The sequence below is a fragment of the Strigops habroptila genome (assembly GCF_004027225.2).
Source record: "Strigops habroptila isolate Jane chromosome 13 unlocalized genomic scaffold, bStrHab1.2.pri S16, whole genome shotgun sequence".
NCBI lineage: Eukaryota > Metazoa > Chordata > Aves > Psittaciformes > Psittacidae > Strigops > Strigops habroptila.
This window is the reverse complement of record NW_022651054.1, coordinates 9950313-9973996: the sequence shown is the minus strand read 5'-3', so window position 1 is coordinate 9973996 and position 23684 is coordinate 9950313. Positions and strand designations below refer to the sequence as shown.

The following is a 23684-nucleotide window of genomic DNA, read 5'->3' as shown; positions in this document are numbered from 1 at the left end:
CCGATCGGCCCGGCCCGGCCCGGCCCGGCCCCACCCGCCATCGGCGGCCCCGCACCTCGCCCCTCCGCCTCCTCCAGGACAACGGCGCCCTCTCGGCTGCGGCCCCGACACGGCCGGGCGGGGGAGCGGCGGCTCCGGCCCTGCCATGCCCGGCTGCCGCCTCCCGGCCGCGGCCCCCGCCTCCCGCCCGTTGCTAAGGAGCCGCCGTTGCCATGGGAGGCCGCAGGACGCATGCGCGCACTTGCGGAAGTGCCCGGATGCAGCGGGAGGAGGTGCTGCCGCCATATTTGCCCGGAGAGCAGCGAGCTGGTAGCTGCTGAGCCCCCCAGAGCCATCGGCTTCCATCCGCCCCGTGCAGTCCCCGACGCCGCCCCTCCTGCAGGACATGGACGATCGGGAGGACCTCGTCTATCAGGCCAAGTTGGCTGAGCAGGCTGAGCGCTACGATGGTGAGCGCTGGCTAAGGCCGTGCAAGGCCAAGGGGAGAGGGAGGGAGCGGCCACAAAATGGCGGCTGGGCGGGGGAGGGGGGGCAGGGGCGGAGGAGGAGGGGGGCCCAGACAAAATGGCGACAAGGAGCGCCCCAAGGGGGTGGCGGAGCTGGGGATGGGGGCCCTGAACGAGTGGGTGTCTTGGGCCTGGGCGGGGCCCGCTTCGGGGGGCGGTGGCGGCAGAAGCCGGGAATAAAATGGCGGCCGCGAAGGGCGAGTCCCGGGGGGGGAAGGGGAGCCGCCCCCGCCTCGGGGGGCCCGACAAAGAGCCCCCATTACCCCTCATCGTGCCGCCGACCGCCGCGGCTTGAGGCGGTTCCGTTCGGCCCGGTCCTCGCGTACCTTCGGGCCGGGCCTCGCGGAGCTCGGCGGCGTGGGGCTCAGGTCGGCTCGCCGCAGACAACGCCCAGTGCCGTGCTCTCCGGAAGGTGGGTGCCCGGCTCCCTCGGCCCCTCGGGAGGGGATGCTGGGGGGGAGGCTCGCTCGCCGTATGGGGTCCCGGGGGAGGGAAGGTAGCGCTTTTCTTTCTCTTCCTTTGCTTTCGGTTGGAGGTACTGCTGCTCCTGGCAAACCCAGAGAGAGCGAGCTCTCACCCTGGAGGGATCGAGTACATGATACTTCATTGCCTAAAGGAAATGTGTGTGCTTTCATTATGTGGTAGAATTTACTACAGATCACTTTATTTTTCCAGCCTCGTCTTTAAATCCCATTTCCTGTGTAACTTTGTGCACTATGCCTGATCATATCTCGCTAAAAAGTGGCAGAGTGGAGGAACTGGCACCTCTGGATGGTGTCTCTTGCTCCCAAAATGTCTGTCTAACGACTGCTTCATTAACCATGTTCCCCTTACATATAATAGAAAGGGCCTTTAATTCTCTCCATGGTGTTACTCTTCTGGGACGGTTACTTTTGCCTTAAGGCCTTATGCTTACTCATTTAAAGTGAAATAAATACCTTTGTATGTTACACTTCATTTAGAGGTGGGAAGACACTCCAAATATTTGCTGTTTGTCATTTTCATAGACTAAATGGGCCAAGTTCTGGCCAAATGACATGTTTTTATGGAGTTGTGCTTAGAAAGCTGCTGATAGCACTGTTGCAGAACACCTGAACAATGCATGTGTTGGGGAGGAAAACAGAAACTATAACAAAAAGAGGAGAGCCTAAATAAGACTCCTTTCTGTGACGGTTCCAGTAGGGAAATGAGGTAGAACTGAGAATTCCACTACATGAGGAGTCAAACAATAAGTGTAAGGAGTTGCAGAAGAAAATGCCCCCCCAAATCCAGATATTAGGGAGAACATAATTGACTTGGGTGGAGGGACACGTGCAATTCCATAGTCCACAGTAAGTGTGGACTTACTGAGGATTTGTTTTTTTTTCAGTGTCTTAATTACCTACCCCAAAGGGTGTGAGATGAGAAGATGCATTTCTTCCCCATCTGATCCCCAGTCCCAATTCCAGTAGCATTCCTGTTTTGGTGGGTAGAGAGGAAAGGGTTCTCCACCTGATATGGATGAGTCAGTGCAACTGAAAGTGTTGGCTTTGGTTTGAGTGGAAACCCAGGCTGGCTGCTTGGCCAGCATCCTGGAGGATTCATCATTTTGGGAGCTTTTGAGGCCTGTCTGTCTGGTGTTTTATTAAGTCAGTGGTAAAGCAGTTCTTCAGAAGGTAATCAGGCTCTAGCCCATTGTAGAGATCTGCAGTGCAAAACAACTAGACTTCTGTCAACTAATAAAAATTGATTAATAGGGAGTTGTCTTGGTGCAGCATTTTCCTCAGTGGACTTTCTGGTTTACCAGCATCATGGATATTGGTGAAACAAGGTGGCTGGGTGAAAATGTGAAAGATTTCTTATGCTGTATCGCTTCTGAATGATGATGAGGCTCTTATCATTTAGGAGGAGCCCTAAACTTAATCAGGTGCTCTGGTTTTTAGACTTGCAAAGTTTGTTGGAATCAAGCTGGGTAAATAAATTTAAGGTGCACCCTCCAATTCTCCTCCCAGTTCTAAATGTATCTCCATGACTCTTATATCCAAGGCCTGGAGTATGTAGTGTAGGTACTGTTTCAGCATCTAATTCTGTGTTCTTGTTCAGTGAAACAGTTAATTATTGGCATAGTTTGTTCTTGTCTATATGAAATACTGCAGTTCTGCCAAGATAGCTGAGACTGCTCAGTAATTCTCAGAACAAAATTGTTGGGAAGCAGGGTGGTGAAATAAGTTAGTCTTAATTTTGCTCTTCAGTTTGATCTTTGAGATAAATGACCATAAAGTAACAGTTCGCAATTGACCTGTGTGAAATGGTGTGATGGTAAGTACTGTCTGCAGATACGTGGGAATACAGATCTCTTGTGGAACTTGAATGGGTGTGGAAGGACCATTTTTCATGTTTAATGGCAGGACAGCATTAAGTTTTGTCCCATCTTCTTGAGACTTCAAAAGGGTAGTGTGTGGTGGGTTGCTTTTTTTGTATGGTTCATGGTATTTATAGCAGGCCTTATGGTGGGCATCTGAAAGTAGCTTCTTTGGTGTTACTTACCTGACCCATTTAGAGAATTTGTGAAGTCTTGGAAGCTGTGCTTGGGAATTGTTGGTTGTTAATCCTGTGTCTGTGCTGTCCTCAGTATATTGGCCCAGATTAAGGGGACAACTTTCTAGGTACTTGGGTGGTGTAAGTAGCACTTAAGCCCTCATCTCTTGAGATATTAAGAGATTTGGGTGACTGACTATCTTCAAAGATCTGCTTAAGCATGTCATGACAAATCACAAAGTGCCAGGAAGCTTACTTAGAATACAGGAAGCTTTGTGAGAAATCTCACTTACTGCTGTTCCTTCAAAGGCTATTATTGATAAACTAATACATAACTATAAACTACATTATTTCCCCCAAACAGTTGGAGTAGGTAACACTGTTTTTTGAAATTGCCATTAAATTTGAGTTAGTTATATATAAAAAAGAGTGTATTTGGATTCTTGTAGACTGCTGCTGAGTGTTGAAACCATTTCTTCATTGTGGAAGCTAGGTAACATCTTTTAATCAGGAGAAAAACATGCTGTGACTGTAAGCAGGTACTTAAAACTCTGAACAGCAGTTTTGTACTACAAGTCTTGAAGTATATGACTTAAGATTTACATATAGTGTAGCTTAGGTGAGGTGAAATAAGTGTGGGTTGTTCTTTTTTCCCCCAGGAGCAGATAATAGGTCAAGATACAGGTAAGAAGGGAAAAAAAGCCCAAACTACTGGACAGCTCTCCTGATTGCCAGTACATCAGGCTAACAGCAGACTCATGTCTTTATAAATCATCTATCAGGGAAATATGTCTATTATGAAGGCAGCAGTGGATTCCATTCAAGATTTGAACCCATTTTAGAAAAAAATGACTCATTTTACCAGGTCTTGAATTTACAGCTTAAGAATTAATAAGTCACAAATCGGTTGCATGTTAATATCTGTTTGCAGAGGACCAGCCTCTTACAAGTGAATATCAAGCACTCTTTCTGTTGTTTGACTTAACGTCAAACAACAAGGTTGGGTTTTGTGCCTGTTTTTTTTTCCCCTTCCCCCCATGTTAATGGTTAGTACTTATACCTGTCTGTCAAAGGTCTTACTGTTCTAGTGACGTCGGATATGACTGCTCTCTTTGTCTCTGAATTGGATAGACATGAAAGTGCTAGAAGGCAGAAAAATCTCAGCATATCCCTAAGAAATGTAGGAATCTAAGAGGTAGATAAAATATGGCCAAGACAATTAGATTGGAATTAGGAGGAATTGGGTTTTTTAAGTGATAATTGTTCACATACTGGGCCATAAAAATTGACTTCTCATCATGACGAGCTGTGTGAGAGAGGGGCTTCTAGAACTGGCTTCTTGAATCTCCTGAGGTACTAAGAGCAAGCAAAGGAGACAGACCTCTGTAATTAGATGGTTTGGTTCTCTGCAAGGAGTCCAGAAGCTGAGTAGGTGTCCATTACATTTGAGTACACTTGAGTGTATTAGCAGATTAGTTGGTAGCAGACCTCAATCAAGCCGAGAAATACACGATGAGGCTCAGTCTTTAGATTTGCCTGTGTTTGCTTTCAGACTAAATCTTTTGTTACAAATACCAGAGAAACCCTCATTTGTTTAGAAAAACACATGTTCACAGCTTGAAAAGGTGATAGTGATGACTTAAAAATCATGTTCTTGTTGCAAGAAAGACTTGGGATAGGCCATAAGATTGATTATTCAGAAAATGCCACTGTTGCTTGGATAATTGAGCCATAACCCATCTATTTCTCCGAGTGCATAAAGGTACGAGTGTGCTTTCTAGAACTGTATATTGCAGAGTCATGCAATCAAATGTTGGCAGCATCTTGGCTGTGCCAGCTGTATACAATGAATAGTAATGTAATCTGCTTTCTTCACAAAATCATAGTCTAAGCCACCGTGCAGGATGGATAGTCCTTGGTATTTTTTCCCTCTTCTGCCTATTGATTGTCTTAACTTCTGGGAATGTAATTGTTGGGTTCTTTCATGCTTGTATAAAACTTCGACGTTTTGCTATATGTGGCATGATCTAGGGTAGGGAGTTTAAGATTGGATTATCAATTTTTAGTGCCTCAGTAGTTGCACCCTGCTTTTAATATTAACCATAGTTGGGGTGGTTCAAACACATGAAGACCTTGAAGAAAAATCTCAAACTTATGTAGTGTAAGGGGAGTGCTGTAAATGGGTAAATGGAAAAGGGGTAAAGCATTTCATGGTTTTGGAAATAAGGTGCAGGGCTGCAAAGTGGGGTGAGCTAATCTGACTAGTCACTGTTGAAAGAGGGATGTCCTCTCTTCCCTGTTCTCTCTCATGTTTACTTGGGTCTGACTCTTGGAGCCCATTTAGTTCTCTAAATTAAAAGCGAGATTATTTGTTGGTTTTCTGAGTGGTGGTTTTCTGAGCTGGTGACCTGAATCAGCCAGTTGAGAGGTCAAAGAAGTGTTGAGCTGTGAGAGCTGAGAATCGATAGGGATAAGAGGGAAAGCCTCCCCCTCAAGCTGCTGGCAGGTTTAGCTATCTCTTAGGTCTCACTTGCCAAATGCAGGATTTCTTAAGAGAACAGAAAAACCTAATGTGGGCAATGTAACAGTTTGTTCAGAAGAAGAGTTCCTAATGAATGAAACAATGAGCCCTACCTTCTCTTGGCTTAAATTTGGAGCTAATCATTGCAGAGAATAGGATGGTGCCCACTGATGCTGGGTGGAGACCTGCAGTTGTAAGGAAAACAGTTTATGGGCATCAGTCTTCACAGATACACTCATCACTTAATGAAGAAAATATACTTCAGCTCTTTTTGTGTTTGTTCTTAGCACTTTGCTGCTTCTACTAAGTTAGTACTTACTATTTCCTCCCATTTTTCTGGATCACAAATGTTAGCATGTTCCCAGCACGGATCACTGTGTGATTCCACTGGTGATCTTTCTCAGTTCTGAGCACTTGAGTCTTATATTCATACCCTGTTTCCTGTCTTTCAGCCAAGTGTTTATCCATGTGAGGACTTTCCTTCCTATCTCATGGCAGTTGAGTTCCTTAAAGAACCTTGGGTGAGGGACCTTGTCAAATGCCTTTGGGAAATCCAGGTAGACTATATCAATCCATCCTTCCTTGTCCATATGCTTGACTCATTCAGAGCATCACCGTAGATTTGTGAGGTGTTACTTGCTTTGCCAGAAGTCCATGCTCTACAATAGTCTTTATGCATATACCCACTCATTCAGGGTTTTTTATGCAACTCCTGTTAACTTAACCCCTTGTGAGCATTAGGTTAATGGTTCTGTAGTTCCTCTTGACTGTCTGCTGGAACCCTTCTTGAAAATTAACAGTGTTAGAGCTACTTTGTGTTTGCTGTTGCTGTTAAAGTCTTAAATGAGACATACCCAACAGTTTAGAATGAAATACTTTAATTTGAATTCTTGTGACTTACTACTGATCTTCCTTTGGTCATTCCAATACTAGTCCTGAGTCTTCTCTGAATACTGGTTATGGTGCATGATATTCTGTGGTGAACACGTGTGGGAAGATTCGTTACTGCTGGATTCATATCCTTGCATCACACTGGATGCTCATTTGCAGCTTTTAGCAGATACTGGCTACTCCTTTGGTATGGTCTACTCCTGCTTAAGTTTTGTATCCTATGTTGGGAAGGTTTACCTCGGAAGTTTCCTTATCAACTGTGCCCTTTGTACAGATTCTGTGTGTTGGCCCATAGTAGATGGTTATCAGACATATCCTTCTCAATACTTGTAAACTTCCTCATTGCTTTTTAGCTTAGAATAAGGAATAATCTTTGTCTTTCACATCTAAACAAAAAAATCCCAATCCCAAGCTATGTACTTGATGTTTTAAACATCTTGCTCGGGTAGCACTCAGTGTAGTGGTGACCACTGTCCAGATCCTTTGTGCTTTCCAAGCTATGCATGCATGTCCCCATTGTTACTCCACAGTGGCTGGAGGTGAGTCAGCAATCTTTGCAATGAGGAGCATCTTAATCATAGTAGGTAGAATGTAGGGACTTTAAAAAATAGCATGGGTGTTATTGTAGCTTTGTAGTATCTTAAACAATTGCTTTGAGGCTCAGTTAAATGCCCTTTTTTGTAAGAATATACAAACCTGATCAGATGCCTGTTTATTGTGATACTTCTTCTAACAACCAACAGCAAATGCCTGGGGAAGGGTATAAATCTAGGGTGTGTCATTCTCCAGAATATTCCCTTATCCTTCCACATCTTATACTTTGGGGATTTCCTGCTCTGATGGTATGATCTGACAGTAGCATAATAAGGTGACAGCCACATTCAACTGAAAAAACCTGGAATGTAACCACTTAAACTACAATGTCTGTCTTTCTCAATCGGCATAACACTACTTTTCCATAACGCACCGTAAGCATCTCTGGATTGTGTGTGCAGTGAGTTGTCATTGCTGCACTAATCCTCCTTACTGAAGTGTAATCTCAGGCTTGCATTTTGTCTTGAATAGTCTCTGAGGTTTTCACCTCAGAGTTGAAAGGTAAAGCTGCACTTAGAACATAAAATGTTTGTTCTGTTAGCAGGCATAGATGGCTTTGTTAGAATTAGTTCTCTACTGGAGAAGATACAGTTATGCTGTCCTTTTGCTTTTATATTGCCTGAGTGATTAAGATTATTCATCAGGCTTAAATTTTCAGGGCTGGATTATGGCTTTACTGTGGAAGACCAAGGTATGTGCATGATATTACTTTGTCTTGTTGAAATACCAGTGCAGATACTTGTATTCTAAGTAAAATTGGGCTCTTTGCTAAACTAGAAACCTTATTCTCCAACAGCTTTGTATGTAGGCTGATAAATCTTTTCTCTTTGGGTAAAATACGTATTTATAGGTGGGATTCTAATCCACCACATGTGCTCGACCCAATGGATAAAGCACAGAAGAACATAAACTCTGCTTTAAAGAAAAGCTAGATCTTCCATAATGTGTGTGTTGCTGTATGATGGTTAGAGACTACCAGTAAGGATGCACAGGGTTGCAAGTGTAATTAAAAACCATGGTGTTCTTCAGAAACCTGCCAGCTCCAGAGAAGGAATTGGTGTTACTCAGGTTCCTCTGGCTTTCCTAATTGCAGAAAAGATCTAATGGGACAAAGTTAAGGTGATCTTGGTTAGTTAAACTTGACACAAAACTATGTGTGTTCGATTAAAGCATAATGGTCATACTGGGTGTCCTGGGTTCAGCTTCACGCCAAAGATCTCCAGAGGTGGTGGTTTGTAAAGGTTTTACCAAATCTTTCTTTTTTTGTTACTTTCTGTGATTTGGAGAAGCAAAATCTACCATTAGAGGTAGGGATTTTCTTCCCCCTTCTGGCAAGAATAGAGTCACTACAAAATGTGGAGACCTGTTGGAGACTGATAAGGAGAAAAAGATTGAGCCTACGGTTTCTGTTGCTGACGTGCCTTATGCCTGTGAAGATGCTGAGTTTTGGCACCCAAGGACAAAAATGACAGTTAAGCTTCATTAGTTTCCCACTGCTCGTGCTGCCATGACACAGCAGAACACAGTGACATGAAATGATGGGGGTGGGATGATGAGTGGGCAGGATAAATAGGCCACAGAAGAGTGAGGTATCGTGTTAGAGGTGGCATAACCTACTTGCATCACCATGCTTTTGGCAGACTCCAGTCATTCCCGTGTCCCTCTACCTGGCACATAGCTGAGAAACAGTTGTCCTGTTGGGTAGGTGGTGTAGTTGGGTCTTAGTCTTGTTTTCATCTGTGGAATTCCCACCAGTTCTAGAAGCTGGAAGTTAAATGGTGAAGGAAATGAAGCACCGTGTGGCAAGACAAAACCTGTGGCTCCTCAGTGTCTCATCCTAGCCTCTCAATTAGTGTCTCTTTAACACTTTTGGCTTTTATTTTTCTATGTCGCAAGCAATCATACTGTGGTTAGGTAATGAAAGGATTATAACCTTCCTTAAGTGGTTCAAGCTTTTGCTTCCACTTGAGTAGAGGAAAGCTATAGTTAGTAATAATTGTTTTAACCTCAGGTTTAGAAGTCCTTTCCAAAAGGTTTAAACTGTAAATATCAAATACTTAATATTTTGTGTGTTATTTTCAGTGTAAGTAGCTGCTTGGCATGGGTGGATATGGTTGCTCTGGGTTTCCTCAGGATGACTTTTTTGTTGCTTAAGTGCCTCATTTCTCATTTAGTGGTTCCCTTTGGCACTCTGACTTGCTTTCCTAATGACAGTACTCATACTTCATCTGTTCCAGTCTGGATGTTACACTGTATTCCAGTTGACACATCAGTGGAGCCTTCTGTAATTCTTCAGTTTATTCTCACTGTGCTGAAAGCCAGGTTACATTTGTTCATGTTTTTCTCCCAGTTGGTTGCCTTTTCTGAAGCACTTTGAAGAACTGGCATCCCTGTAGGATTGGACTGGTAACTCTGATCCACTCTGGAAAACATGCTGCTAAATCCTTTTGTCTGTCTCTTAACAACCCCCCAAAATCGCACCCAAACCAAAATCTAAATTATCTGTAAAGAATTTTGTGGGGACCCTTGTCAAACACATTTAAAAGAACATCAGCTACTTCCTTTGTGTACGTGCTCATTGATTTGTTTGGAACACTCCAGTACAATAGTGAGGCATAACTGGATGAAAGGAGGAGGGGGCCTGTTTTCATAAGCTGTCATTAACTTACAACTTGTATCAAATGGTTTGAAAGATACTTCAGCTGTGAGAATAATTGTCTGGCCTTTTCCTCCTAGAAATGGTTGAGTCAATGAAGAAAGTGGCTGGAATGGATGTGGAGTTGACAGTGGAAGAAAGAAACCTGCTTTCTGTCGCATATAAAAACGTGATTGGAGCCAGAAGAGCTTCCTGGAGAATAATCAGCAGCATTGAACAGAAAGAAGAAAACAAAGGTGGAGAAGACAAATTAAAAATGATTCGGGAATATCGGCAAATGGTAAGATGTAGTTGGTGTTGCAGCATATTGTTCACATGTTAAGGCCCAGTTTTGTTATCCTTGCCATAACTGTCCTGATATTCTAGATTGCCAGCAGTGTGCTGACCTGTTATAAGGTGACTGGCTTGAGAGGATGAAGTTTGCTCCTTGTCTGGAGAATAAATACACTTGGTGAAGGGGAGAGGTTGGGTGTTTCTGTGTAAACACTCAAAAGGGCACTAGGCTGAAAGGAGAAAGGGAGGGGTTTTCCTTCAGTGCAGCTAGTATCTGCTAAGCATTTGAGCTAGGCTGGCACTTTCTCTTCCTTGCTTTCTCAACTGTGAGGCTGCATGTGCTCAGGAGGCCTTATTCTTTCCCCTCCAAGCTGGTTTACTCCATCCAGTATTGTTTTGAAAACTAACAATGTCAAAGGTGGTGGTTGGCTGTTAAGCTTCTACCTCTGATAAAAGTTGCTTTAGATCATTCAGACTTTGACACTTGGGGCTGTTGCAGTACTCTGCCCTACAGAGTTCGAGATACTAACACTGGTAGTTGAAATGCCAGTGGGGAAGGATCTTCAGTGTTGTTCTTGGCATGAAGATGGGCAGTGTAAAGCCAAATGGCCACTTGCTTTGACTCCTTGTCTTTTATCACTGTCATAGGTGCATTTTATGTACGTTGGCCTTGTTTTCTCCTTCTTCCCTTGAAACTAGGTGCTTAGCAGAAGAATAGTTGCCTGGTTAGCCTTGTATAATTGAACTGGCAGACCTATTATTTGCTCAGACAGCATTGCCTATGTTGAAATAAGTATTGAGGTAGTGTGGCTTCTCTGACAGCATCTGATTCCTTAACATGTAGAATTTTAAGTTTCTTTTTGTCCTAAGCTGGTCAGCTACACTGATAGTAATTAAAGCAATCAATATGAGATAAAGCATTCCGGTGTTCCTTAAGGTATCATGGTCATCTTAACTGTGAAACTTGCATGTGTAATAACCTCTAGGGCCTTGCTGTTTTCTGTCTCTCTGGAGAGAAGAATGGATCCACATAACTTCATGCTGAGTCTAGTCAGTCTGTGCAGCTTTACCTAAAATGGAGAGCTTGGAGCAGGCTTTGACTTTTGTCAGGAAGGTTAATGAAACCTTCAGCTGTAAGAACGGTCAGCTTTGTTCTCCTCTTCCCCACCTTCCTTAGATGCTGGTTTAGCACAGCACAGGCATGCTCCTGTGTTTAAATCCCCCACATTTCTGCACATTTCTTCATCTCCATTATTTGATGACAAGTGCCTCCACATGGTTCAGCTCTTCACTCAGAGAAACAGTGGAGTCTATTATATCACCTGGCACTGATTCATATACCACCAATGGAAATGATGTTGGCTTGGAAATCTTTTCTCGGGAATGGCTCTGGACTGCTTTCTGTTGACTCACAGGGTTTCTGTTGCTCCATGGAATTGTTCAAGTTGTGAGTTTCTAATTTTATGCTGGCATGCTGATGGGATGAGGCTCTGCCAGTTACATACAGTCCCAAATACCATTTCTTGATGGGTGTCTGAAATCTTCCAAACAGAACATATAAGACAATAGCTATCAGGTGATTGTTTAAATTTGTCTTACACTGTGTGCTTCCAGGTTTTGCACAGGGTTTTGTGGGCAGTTACTGGTTTCTGCCAGAGATCCTTTAATAGTGAGAAGACTTTTTGCCTTGTTTTTGAAAGCACTGTAAAAAAGGCTTTGTTCTGCATCTCTCTTTGTGAAGGGAGCAAGTACCATGCAGAACAGACTGGTGTGCAGGAAATGTATGTAGTTCTTAAGTACCTATTGACAGAGGCCAGATGAAGTGTGAGGTCATGCCAACAGTATCTTCAGCTGTTAAACCCTTAAAGGGAATAGCTATGACAGTTGCTGTAGGTGGAAGAGGCTGTGGAGAACTGTAATGTCATTCCATACTAGAGAAAGATGAACAGTGTCAACTTTAGCCTGAGTTTTCCAAGATGCTCTCGACTGTAGTTGAAGAGTAGATCCTGTTTGTAGCTGCTGGGAGACTTACTATGAGTTAGCAGCTGCTGTAAGGAGAGTGTTAATGGGCTTAGCAAGATGGCATGGGAGCAGTAAGGGCCTAAAGAACATAACTGCAAAGGTTTGGATGATGCTTCTCACTGCTCCTGGAACAGTAACACAGCTGCCCTGTTGTCATGCTCAGTGCTTCTCTGAAGAGATGAGGGCTGGTGCAGGCTCAGCAGAGTTCTGGTTATTGTGCTTACCTTGTCCACAAATCCCTGCTCTTGTAGCATTTTTCAGAGTAAGTTCAGTTGTGTGGGGACTAATGGGCTGAGCTGAAAGCCCTGGGGAGCTGGAGAGAACCAGCATCTCTAGAAGAACACCTCTGACCTACCACCTGAACTAGGTGTGACCCTGCTCTGCTATGGAGTGCTGCTTGAGTTGAAATGGAAGGGGTAGTTTGTGTGAAAGTAATTATTTGATGGTTTTTGTGTACATCAGTATTTATTGCAGCTTAGCACATGGCTCTTAAGTGTTTCTAGTTTGTTTGAGCTACTAGCCACTGTGACTGGGGGCAGAACTTGAGGGATGATGGTGTTGTCAGAATAGGGCTGGGCTGGTTTTGTCTGAGGCGTACGCTAGGCAGTACTGAGAGGTGATGGGAGATGCCAGGCTGTGCCTTTACCCAAACCATTGAAGATAAATGTAGCAAACACATACATAGCCATGGGGGGAAATTCTTCTTCTTGCTTCCTTTGAAGGCAGGCTGCTTTTCTGAGTCCTGTGGCCATTTGGATACACAAAAGTAGAGCCCCTGGCTTTCTCATCCAACTGCATCTCTGTAGATGAGTACACACTGAGGCGTGCATTCTTCAGCCTTGAAGTGATGTATGTCTGCATGTAATGCAGTTCATTTCATGTGGTAAAACCAGATCCCTTCCATAATAGCATGGGAGAAATACCTTCCTCTTACTGGTCTGTAGGAGTATGTGTGTTTGTAGTGCTCTGGGTTGTATTCTGGGGCAGCTACAAGGCTGTCTTCTCCTTCCCTCCTCCTTCCCTTCTCCTTAGAAAGGTTAGGCTGTGAATTGGCATAAATGTGGGTGTTTGGCTTGTTTGCTTTGGCAGGGCTGGGAGGGAGGTTGCAGGTTTTAGCATCTGTTTCCTACGTTCTAGTTTTGTGTTGCATCTCAGTTGTGAGGTGCAGCTATTTTGGGGGCTACATACTAAAACAGGTCAAAGAACTAGTACAGGTTACCCTTCTCCTGGTTGCTTCTAATAAGTTTCCTTTTTTAGATGATGGGTGGTTTACAAGCTTTTGTCTCTGCAGAGCTAAGAACGCAGTCTGAAATCTGATTAAGCCAGCACTACCACTGAAATAGAGGCAGGGTGGCTTGTGGGGGCTTCTGTGCACCCATTGGGGTGAGCAGTCTTTCCTTGCTGGTCAGAGCCTGTAGTACCCTGTGTCATTTGGAGCTGGAATGGTGATGGACCCTAAACCTGCCATTTCTGAATGCTCTGAACAAGCTTAGTGTGGGCTCTTGTGCTGCTTTGCTGCTTTGAAGAGCTCATTGAGCCACTCTGTCTACAACAGCTCCTTCTTGTAAAAGAGCTTTTAGGGTTTTGGTGTGGGTTTCTTGTGTTGTTCTTAACCCTTATTTATATAAAACATATTTAAACCAAGCTTGATCAGGACATTTACATTGCCCTGGACAGCAGCTGATCTCTGATAACTTGTATGAGTGATCCTTTAAGCAAAGCTGTAAAAGGTCTGTCTGAGCTGAAATAGAAGTTTGTACATGTATGGTTACTTAACAAAAGAGGATTAGAAACTGATTTAATTCTTTGCAGTTTTGCTGAAGATCTCTCTGCAAAAGAAGTCATTGAAAAAGAGGATCAAGAGGAAAGAAGTTTGCAGGAACTCACTGCTGGCCAAAGGTTTTCTAGCTTTTGTAGCCCCAGAATATATGAAGTAGATTCTTCTCAAGTGACCATATTTCAGCAACTTCCTTAAGCATTTGTCATATAACCTTTATAGCATCTAACTCTTCCTCTGAACATTAGGGCATTCTGACATTGTACATGACATCTGCTGTAGATTAATTTCTCTAAAGGAACTCTTGCAAATCTAAGTCATTTTGTACAAATGAATCTGTGTATGTATGTGCCAGTTTAACAGTTATTTTGGATCTATAATTTTAACAGCTTTTGAGGATAGATGTTGCGGTAACAAACCCTAATAGTTTGAGAGCTATATAGTGATAAAAGTATTACATGGCAAGAAAAATGCTTAAAGAAAGAAAGAAATCTGCATGGGTGGGAGGATAGGAAGGGATAACGGACTAAGCGGGGCTGCTCTTGTGATCCAGGACATGCAGTTTTTGGTAGTTTCTTGTAACTCGTTTGATGCCTTTGCTTGAAACCCTCTACTTCATAATGCATAAAAGTCGCTTGAGGCAGTGAACCAACCACTTCTCCGTGAGAACCAACCACTGTGAAGGACATGGGATGCTCAGAGCAAGACTTGTTTTGGCAATGTTGATGTCAAAAGACAGGGTTTAGCTTTTTTGGGTGTACTTGGTTTCTTTGCTTTCAGGTGTGAAACTTTCTGTGGTAAACCCTAACCTCATAGACCTTGCTTTATATTCTAAATGAAAGAGAAAAATGAAGGTGATGTGACCATATTTTCAACTTTGACCAACTTTTCAACTGTTAAAATTCAGCATCTGTTTTTAAGTAACTCTTTATAGATGGGTTTTCTTTGGCCACAGATCTCAGTGTTGGTGATTCCTGTTTTCTCTCCGGTTTGGTGCACTCTGCCTTTTTTTGCCTGCTTCTGGAGTCTGTTTTCCTCTTGTATCTGCCCTTTTTGTGTGGCACATCTTTATTGTCTTCTCATACTCCATGATTTTTGTCTTAAGGCTCTTCTGTTAGAGCTTTGCCTCCCACGTAGTCGCTGGAAACTTGTTCTGAAGGTGTCTTTTAACTCGGGGGTGTAATGGAGTTGAGCTGATTTGTATTAATGACCTTCAAATTGTCCCCTTCACCACTGCTGCTTTTAGGGCAGCCTTCCAGGATCAAAAATACAAGGAATTAGGAGTTGTGCAAGCCTTGCAGTAAGGAATTCTATATCCTGGGACAAACTTAACGTAACTGCCTAGCGAGATGTCTTCCATTGTTCAGTTATACATTTCATCACACATCAGTCCTTGCCTCTCTCGTGCCAGCTGATTACACAGAACTGTTTTGCTTATTGCACTTGTGGAGCAGCTGAATTCTAATTTATTGTTGGTTTTCTTATGTCTTCCCACTTACTGGATTTCTGTGCTGCTGCCTGTTTGATATTTGGGTGCTGTTGAAATAGCTCTTAGTTTTACAGGCTAACCTTGCCTCCTCTTTTCATTTGGGTGTGTTTTTTTTCTTTCTAGGTTGAGACTGAACTGAAGTTAATCTGTTGTGACATTCTGGATGTACTGGACAAACACCTCATTCCAGCAGCTAACACTGGCGAGTCCAAGGTTTTCTATTACAAAATGTAAGTATCTTCTTGTGAGGCCAGGACCTCTTAGTGTACCTGAACTAGAGACAAACAGAGTAGACTGGTCACTGTCATGCAGTGTCACCCTCATAACTGCATTATCCTGTGAAACTTGGCCTTGGAGTATGTTGCTGTAGTCACTGGTTTGATGCGTATTTTCTACTTTCTGAAGCACAGTTTAAATCTTGACATGATCAGAGTGTTTTCCCTTGTAGCTGAATTATCTCTGTCCTTCAGTTCAAAAACTCAGTTAGCTTAGATGAAATGCAGTTGTACAGAGACAGTTTAATAATGGAGAAGGTAATACTATGATTTTGTGTACCAGTACAAGAAAATAAGTGAACCCAAACTGGTTTTCCTGCATGATGGTTTAAAACTCACTCCAGTACTAATGTACTGTTGTCTGGACAGTAATTCAGCAGCAGTGTCCTTTGTATGAATATATAAAGACCAGTTTCTGCATTCAGCCATTAATTTAGTGGGGTAATAACCACTACTGACTCCTTACTGTTTCTGTTTCCAGGAAGGGGGACTACCATAGGTATCTGGCTGAGTTTGCCACAGGAAATGACAGGAAGGAGGCTGCAGAGAATAGCTTGGTGGCTTACAAAGCTGCTAGTGACATTGCAATGACAGAACTCCCGCCAACACATCCCATCCGCTTAGGACTTGCGCTCAACTTCTCTGTATTCTACTATGAAATTCTTAATTCTCCTGATCGTGCCTGCAGGTGAGTGGTGACTGGGAAGAGGGGATGTGGATACCAAACAAGCCACAAGTGGCTGCTACTTTGGGTAACTGCTTTTCCTCAATGGGGACACTGGGCTGGCTTTCTTCCTGCTTGTAGTTGGTGAATTGCTCTGTTTGAGGTCAGCTCTTTGGAAAGGTTTTCAACTTTGCCATTTTGAGGCCAGACCCATTTGTTTATGTGGGAGTAGGTTATGTAGGAGAAGCAGAATAGTGATAACCTTGGATCAATCAACTAATGGCAGTTTAACAGCTTGCCAGGTTAACTCTGTGGGTGCCCTTATAACCTGCAAAAGCTCTGAGGTGATTTAACTTGCCTCTGTTGCTGTTGGCTGTTACACAGGTAACAGGAATCATGCTTCTAATTTCTCTGATAGCTCATCCATGGATAGGAGCATAAAAATTGATGATGGCAAATACCATTTGTCTTCCTGTCATTGCAGGGTGTCTAATAAGCTTTCTTTTTAAGCTTTTAGTAGACCTTGATCAGTTGTACTGCAAGGTGGGGGAATGTTTAATAAATCCACTCTTCTTGAGTAAAAGGATTCCTAAGCACACGAAGTGACTGGTTTTGAAGGTGGGAGATATTTGGATGAGCATCTAAACACTATTAAAAACACCATGAATACAGAACTTTGGTTACATGACATCCATAGCTCCTGTAACAAAGTAGAAGCTAGGTGTTCTGAGGCACAGGTTTAACTTGTGTACTTCTGGTTTCCATTGAGCAGTATGTTAAATCTGATTTATTCCGTGCTTTTAGGTTGGCAAAAGCAGCTTTCGATGATGCTATTGCAGAACTGGATACACTGAGTGAAGAAAGCTATAAGGACTCTACACTTATCATGCAGTTGTTACGTGATAATCTGACACTATGGACTTCAGACATGCAGGGTGATGGTAAGTAAACTCTCCTCTAAAATGCGGCTCTCTCGTGACCTCTGTCCAGAAAACAGCATGGAAATGTGGATTGGTTTGGTGGTTTACTCCTAATAGTTGACCCTCCTGGACTTCTGTCCTTTCTTAGCACTGGATTAAGTTGGTAGGGGTGACAGTGGCTTCTCCTGAAGCCTTCCAGCTCTCACTTGAAGGGAGGAGCTGTCAGTTAGTAATGTCAACTTTCTTTTCCTCCCCATCTGGTTGGTTGTGATTATTTAAAAGCAGTGACCTCATTGAATTCAGCTTTTCCTTCTTATGGCTTGTCACGATCATCTGTGGTTGTCATTCCAACAGATGTGAATTGCCAGTGCAGGAGCAAATATTGCAAATCACCCAGTTCCCCTTTGTTTTCAGGTCACTCAGTATTTCTGTTGGCATTTTAGTGGAGGATTTACTGCACCTTTACAGCACTTCCCATATCTTTTACTCCTTTTACGAAGAGTTACTGAGCACAAAGGGAAGAGGAAAAAGGAAAAGGGATTTTGTAAAACACTTTGTTACTGGAGGAGGTGGTGTAGGAAAAGCGTCGAGAAATCTCATTTCCTATTTGAGGTGTTTGAAGGACTTTCTTTAACACTCCTCAAAACATTAGGTTGCAACTCCTAAAGTGGGCCATTGCCACAGCAACTACTGAATGTATCCCCTGGCAGTACCAGAGGGAGGGACACTGCTTCTGTTTACTAATATCTGATAATTAGTTAAATTATTAAAACTATCCTTTTGGCATCCTGATGGACTTTTTCCTCTTACACTTTCATATATATGCCAAGTATAAGTTTAGTCATTTAGGTTTTTGCATTAGACCTTCTGTTTCACTGGTTATTGATAGCGAATGAAACATCATCTCTGTATAGAAAAACGAAACTCATGTTTAAATGATGTCCTGGAGAGAGAAGTGGGAAGAGCTGAGTTTCTTTACTTTTAACTTGGGGGGGAAGTGTCAGTCCTGTTTAATGTACATTAGGTGCTTAGAAATGCAGAGGTTTGAAACAACATCACTGCTTAACCCAGAAAATAAATGTCTTTGTAAGATGTTACTTGAAGCTTGGTGATAGCCTTATAGAGTTACTTTGGTACTTGATTGGTGTAGTGTCCATTTGAAAGCAGTTGTGAGTCTCTTTTTACTGACTGCCCATTTTTGTGTAGGATTGATGGGTTAGTTACCTGACAGCTTCCAGCTCTTTGCATAGATCCTGAGCATTGACTGTTGCAGGTCATGTTTGGGGGGTTTTAATGAAGCCCAATATCCTGGTGCCATTTCAGTGAAGTAACAAGGCTGCTTTGCTGTTGCGAGATAGAAGTATCAGAACATCTTCCACAAGCTGTCTTTATTTGCCTGTGAGCTGGCCAACATCTCATGTACCTCACATTGTAGAAGCTCAAGGTTATTTACAGAGGCTCTGGATATTTCTTTTTGCATAATCTAGATTGAAATTTTCCATAATGACCTCCATAACATAGAAAATAGGTATTTTTGCCCTTCCTGAAGTATTTCAGGTTACCTGGTTACTGTTTATGATGAATGGCAGGAGGAGAATGATTACAGAACTTAAACCACTGCAGAATTACTTAAAATTGCAGCGTGGTTCTTTGGGTTCGCAAACCCCCATGGTGTTCATGCATAATGTGTAGGCAAAGGTGTGAAGTTTTCTCATCCCCGCACACCACGCTGATACACTGAGCGCATTTAAAGCTCTTGCTCCCAGAACTCCATGTGGCCAAATCAGGCAGAGCCTTTGAAGTGTGTAAAGGTTAATAGTGGTGCTGAGGAAGGAAACTGGTATTTGTGGTGCTCTAAGGGGTGGGGAACACTCAGACAAAGGTTTCTCTTTCACATTCAGCTTTTGCCTGTTTGGATTTCAGTTGTGTAGGTTGTAGGGAAGGACTTTTTAAACCGAGGTGTTCCTCAGCTGCTTCACCTTTCATCTCATCTCCTGTACCTTTTAACCATGTCATAGACGAGCTGTTGAGTTTATTTTCACGCTTGTAATGTCGTCTTCATGATTCCTGTTCTCCCCTTCTTTCCTGCTGTATAGATTCCTAAAGGAAAGTCCAACTGTTCATTTCCTAAAATCTCTACTTTGTAAGTCTCTGTCATGGCTGAATGAACTTTTCCAGTGTCAGTTTTCTTCAGTCACTAATGGTGCTTGCCTCTGTCACTCCTGCTGCTGATTGATAAACTGCTTGTGTCTTGGACTCCATTCCAGGCCTAAGCCATGGCCTGCCAATTGGTGACCTGCAGCCTCTGCCCAATGTGCTTAACTAAGACCCAAAGTAACTTGTGTTTGGGAATTGAGCTGCATTCCTGGATGGATATTAAGAATCTTTGGGCATGAAAAGTACTTTCACAATCGCCTGTTACAGGAGTATTTGCTTAAGTGTGTCAACTGGAGCATGCTCAGATCTTTTAATCCATCTTCCTGGGTGTCAGGGCCTCGGCTTTCCTCTCAAATGGTGTGCTACGTAGCCTAAATGTCAGTGTTACTGTTGTTGAATGTAAGATGTCTTGTGTTCTAGAAATCCACCTTGTATTGTACCTGGTGACAGTGCTCAATCTGGACATGCTCTGAGCATGCTGGTTACATGCTGGAAATCAATAGTCTCATTAGATTTTAATGCAAATCGATCTCTTTAATGGGTAGTTTTTGTTTCTTGCCCTCAAACCATCTCATGTAGTTAAGGATAATTGTAAAGAAAACAGTTTGAGTTTCTCTTATCCATTAACTTACTCGTGCATGGCACTAGCTGAGGGATGTTAAACCTTCCTTTTTGCAGTTGAGGCCGGGCAAAGCTGTGCAGGAGGCATTGCATGCACCTCACCCAGGGCAACTTGAGTGCAACCAAACACTTACTACAAGAGGCTTTATAGATAGATTTCATCTCACTGCATGTTGTGGCCTCGGTGAATAGGTCCAAACTGGCTGTTTTCAAGGGAAATTAATTTCCACAGAACGTTTTTCCTTTAATAACCTTAAGTCTGGGACTTGAAGTTGGACTTGAAATAGGGATGATGTTTTTATACTACTTTTGGTACCTTTAATAATACCTCATCAGTGTTCCTTTACAAAATTGACTGCAGGACTTTGCTGGTGGTGAGACTTGGATAGAGAAAAGGTGGAGTTTTAAACCCTGTATTTCTGTAGGTAGTGAATAGAGGTCCTCAGGGCTTTCTGGCTTTGAAATAAAGGCTTTGGGAAGGTATTATCGATAAATGATCCACAACTGTTTTGATGCCTTTCCTCTTGGCTGTTGATGATCCCATGCACAGCCTCAGGAACAGTGGTTTGCTGATGTCTGTCCTTACAACAAGAGTACGTCTTCTAATAGCCTGTGCTACAGCTGTGTATGAAACGCACCGAGGTGGGGATGAGGCTTAATTCCCATGGGAACGCTTCACTCCAGCCCTGGCCGTGTGACAAGCGTGTGTATGTGCCACTGATGCAGGCGTGTGAGCGAGCGTGTGCGCTGCATGGAGCTATTAATCTCTAGCTGCCCTTTGAGCTGCTCAGCGTGTTTGGGAGTTCACCATCTTCCTCTGAACCCCTTCCACAGGTGAAGAACAGAATAAAGAAGCGCTGCAGGATGTGGAAGATGAAAACCAGTGAGACACAAAGGCCAACAAGAGAACCCATCTCTGACCACCCTTCCCCTTCCCCACAAAAACCCTCAGTGTCACTCTGAGAACCACCAAATCTGACTTTTACATTGGGGCTCAGAATTTAGGTTCCTGCCCTGTTGGGTTTCTTTTATTTTTATTTTTTTTGTTTTATTTTGTTTTGGGTTTTTTTTTTTTTTTTTGGTTTTGGTTTTTTTTTTTTTTTTTTTAGGTTTTTTTGGTTTTGTTTTTTTTTTTTTTTTTACACAGTTTAAAAGTTCTTAAAGGCAAGAGTGAATTTCTGTGGATTTTACTGGTGCCAGCTTGTAGGTTCTTTAAGACACTAACAGGACTGCGTGTAAAGGCTCTTTCAGCATTACTGTATTGTCTCCCGCCAGATGGGGCAGGTTAAAGTGGATGTTACACCTGGGAGGGCAGGGATGTGTCACAGCAGAGTAGTGCACGTGTGGTGGCAGTTTCCTTTCTCTTTCTCTTTCTTTTTATAACTGTTTCAAGTGACTTTTATACCAATGTTTCCACTCAATTGGGTGTTTAGCTTGAAGTTACAGGTTGCTTTGGGACATAGAGTGTAGTGGTTTTACTGTATCCAAACACACAAGTTTCCAAACTGCTGAAACGTTGCTGAGAATCATGGTGCTGGTAACAGTTCAACAATCCGTGGCTGCTCATTCTTGCCTGTTCTTTACTTTTCCTCCAAGCAGGTTAGCATTGAAGGTGGCATTGATAAGCCTGCATGCGTGTTCAATATTTTTTCTTTCTCCCTCCCCTGTCCCCATCTCCCTTCGCTCGCTCTCAACCTCTTTTGTTCAGTATGTGTAACTTGAAGCTAATTTGTACTACTGGATATCTGACTGGAGCCACAGATACAGAATCTGTATTGTTCTTACTGAAACACAGCATGGAATTAACATTAAACTTAAATAAAACAAACCTAAATTAAAAATGCCAAATATGATGATGACTTTCTTTTCTAGGTTACTCTCATTTCGGCAAGAGTAACTTGGCTTTGTTGCTTGTAATAGGAGCAGTTGGAAGGGGGAGAAAGAAGTAAAACAGCATTGTTCTTCAGACATAAGTAAGATGCCAATCTTATGTGTAAGTAGTGTAACTGCAGCAGGAGGAGGCAGCAGCTCTTCCACGCCATCTCTTCAGTCTTTCCTATCTGGATGCACAATATCCCCTGTGATCTTGGTGCATTCCCCTCCCTGCCCTTTGAGCACTCCCCATCCACTCCAGTGACGCGGATGGAGAAGGGCAACACGTTACCTTCATGTCCCCCCTGCGTAGCTTGTGTCCTAGAAATGTCCTTCTAGGAATAACCTGCTCCTTGAGGAAAGAGTTTCCACAACCAAGACAAGGTGGGGGTTTCTCTTTTGTAAAAATTTATTTAGTGTAGTCTTGAAGAGGTTATAGAACAGCGTATACAGCATCGTATGGTATATACACTCTAGCATATACAGTGGGGGGTGTATGTACTACAGTGTATTCAGCAGCCCAGGCCTGGGGCAGTGCCTGGGAACTGCAGCTGGTCAGAAACCACCAGCAGAGACTGAGCCAATTGTAGGTGAGTGGCAGCGTTTGGGTATATTTTACTCAGGGCTTATTTGAACTGTTGTTGCTGCTGCATTGGGATAGAGGCGGAACATGAAGGATTCCTAAGGCAGGTAGAGTGCAAAACGCACATGTTTGAGGTGTACAGCTTGGAAATGGAGCTGTGATGTGACACAGGGCTCTCAGCTGCCCACCCTGCAGCCATCAGCCTTGGTAAATAAAGGTGCGCAGTGCTGGCCTCTGTGGTGCAGGTGAGACCATGCTCCAAGCTGAAGTCTGGAAGATGCTCTCCTGGGAAGGAGCCCTCAGCAGCCAGGGCAGTGCTGAGCCAGAGTCTCTTCCTCCCGAAGGCAGCACTGAGAGGTGTTGGATAACAGTGAGGAGCTTTACTGTGGGAACTCAAACTTCCAGTTATTGCTAAAAACAAGAGGAAAAGCAGTTTTCTCTGAAGGTGCTGCTCTGAGCTGAGGAGCTGTGCAGGGCATGTCCTGTGGCCGATGACTTACAGGCTTCCTTTCCAGCCTGGAGAAGTGATAACCTCTGTGAGTTGTATTACTGACGTTTCACTGGGATATGTGGCTATGAAACCAGTATAAAAATAGCACTATAGAGCAAAGACTGGGACGGGTGACTTCAAAAAAAAGGTAAGAGCTTCTGGATCCAGATGAGTGACGAAGTTACATGATGGTTTCATGGGTTAATACCTTATAACCATGAACTAAACGCAACAAAACCTCCAACTCTAAACCATAAACGTTTCCACATCGCCTCCTGTTCTCATAGTGCATCTCTCATACTCCACTCGAAAGTATTTACAGGGTTTTTTTCTTACTCATTTACATAATATGGCTTTAATATCTTGTCACACAACATCTCGGAGCAAAATTCTTCATCAAACATTCTTTTTGTGAATAGAAAGTTTGGCATCTCATGGATTGGGCTGCCAAAGCAGCAGAGTTTTGGGTTCCCTTTGTGCTTTCGGATGGTGTCAAGCACAAGTTTTGGTTGTTTCCATCAAGGCTTTAAACTCTCCTGGAGTCAAAGTTACCTCTTAAAGCCCAGCCACGGATTGTGAGCCGCGGTTCCAGACGGTGCCTTGGCCCCACGCCTTTGCCACTAAGGTAAGGAGGAGAAGGCCTCTCTTTTGGGATTGGATATTAAGACAAGAAAGCAGGATGGATTTGGTGGGTTTTTCTGGAAGTGCAGGTCTTTGGTAATAATTAACAAAGGAGCAAAGCGAGGAAGGAAGGGGGTTGCTGGGAATGATCCAGCCAGTTCTGTAGGGAGGAGGAGGAGAAGGTCCTGGTGTGGTGGCACGTTATCATCGAGAATTCAAACGAGGAGCAACCTGC

At 43.3% G+C, this 23684-nt stretch overlaps 2 protein-coding genes and 1 long non-coding RNA gene across 4 annotated transcripts in view; 2 read left to right on the top strand and 1 right to left on the bottom strand.

Moving 5' to 3' along the window:
• Positions 1-233: 233 nt before the first annotated feature.
• Positions 234-21731, top strand: YWHAE (tyrosine 3-monooxygenase/tryptophan 5-monooxygenase activation protein epsilon). Of its 2 annotated transcripts, none has more exons than XM_030472581.1 (6): positions 234-449; positions 9766-9965; positions 15370-15476; positions 16003-16209; positions 16990-17126; positions 20718-21731. In XM_030472581.1, the coding sequence occupies exons 1-6, from the start codon at positions 386-388 to the stop codon at positions 20768-20770; spliced, it is 768 nt and encodes a 255-aa protein (XP_030328441.1). In that variant the 5' UTR covers positions 234-385; the 3' UTR covers positions 20771-21731. The 2 variants fall into 2 exon arrangements, with proteins under 2 accessions (XP_030328441.1, XP_030328442.1); XM_030472582.1 differs by lacking the exon at positions 234-449 and adding an exon at positions 602-918.
• On the top strand, positions 6471-7721 carry LOC115601970. Its single transcript, XR_003989551.1, has 2 exons — positions 6471-7337; positions 7571-7721. It is a non-coding gene; the product is annotated as an uncharacterized LOC115601970 (long non-coding RNA).
• A 415-nt stretch (positions 21732-22146) lies between the features above and the next one.
• MYO1C (myosin IC) overlaps positions 22147-23684 on the bottom strand; it is a 52326-nt gene continuing 50788 nt past the window's right edge. The window contains exon 32 of the mRNA XM_030472579.1: positions 22147-23680. Coding sequence (XP_030328439.1) covers positions 23654-23680 — 27 coding nt within the window. The 3' untranslated portion in view covers positions 22147-23653. The remainder of the gene's footprint in view (positions 23681-23684) is intronic.

What these genes read in the sequence shown, in the direction of transcription:
- YWHAE (XM_030472581.1), top strand. Translation starts at nt 386, where the DNA reads ATGGACGATCGGGAGGACCTCGTCTATCAGGCCAAGTTGGCTGAGCAG. An exon ending in AAGGTTTTCTATTACAAAAT is followed by an intron (nt 15,477 to 16,002) that starts GTAAGTATCTTC and finishes TTCTGTTTCCAG; the next exon opens with GAAGGGGGACTACCATAGGT. An exon ending in TCTCCTGATCGTGCCTGCAG is followed by an intron (nt 16,210 to 16,989) that starts GTGAGTGGTGAC and finishes CCGTGCTTTTAG; the next exon opens with GTTGGCAAAAGCAGCTTTCG.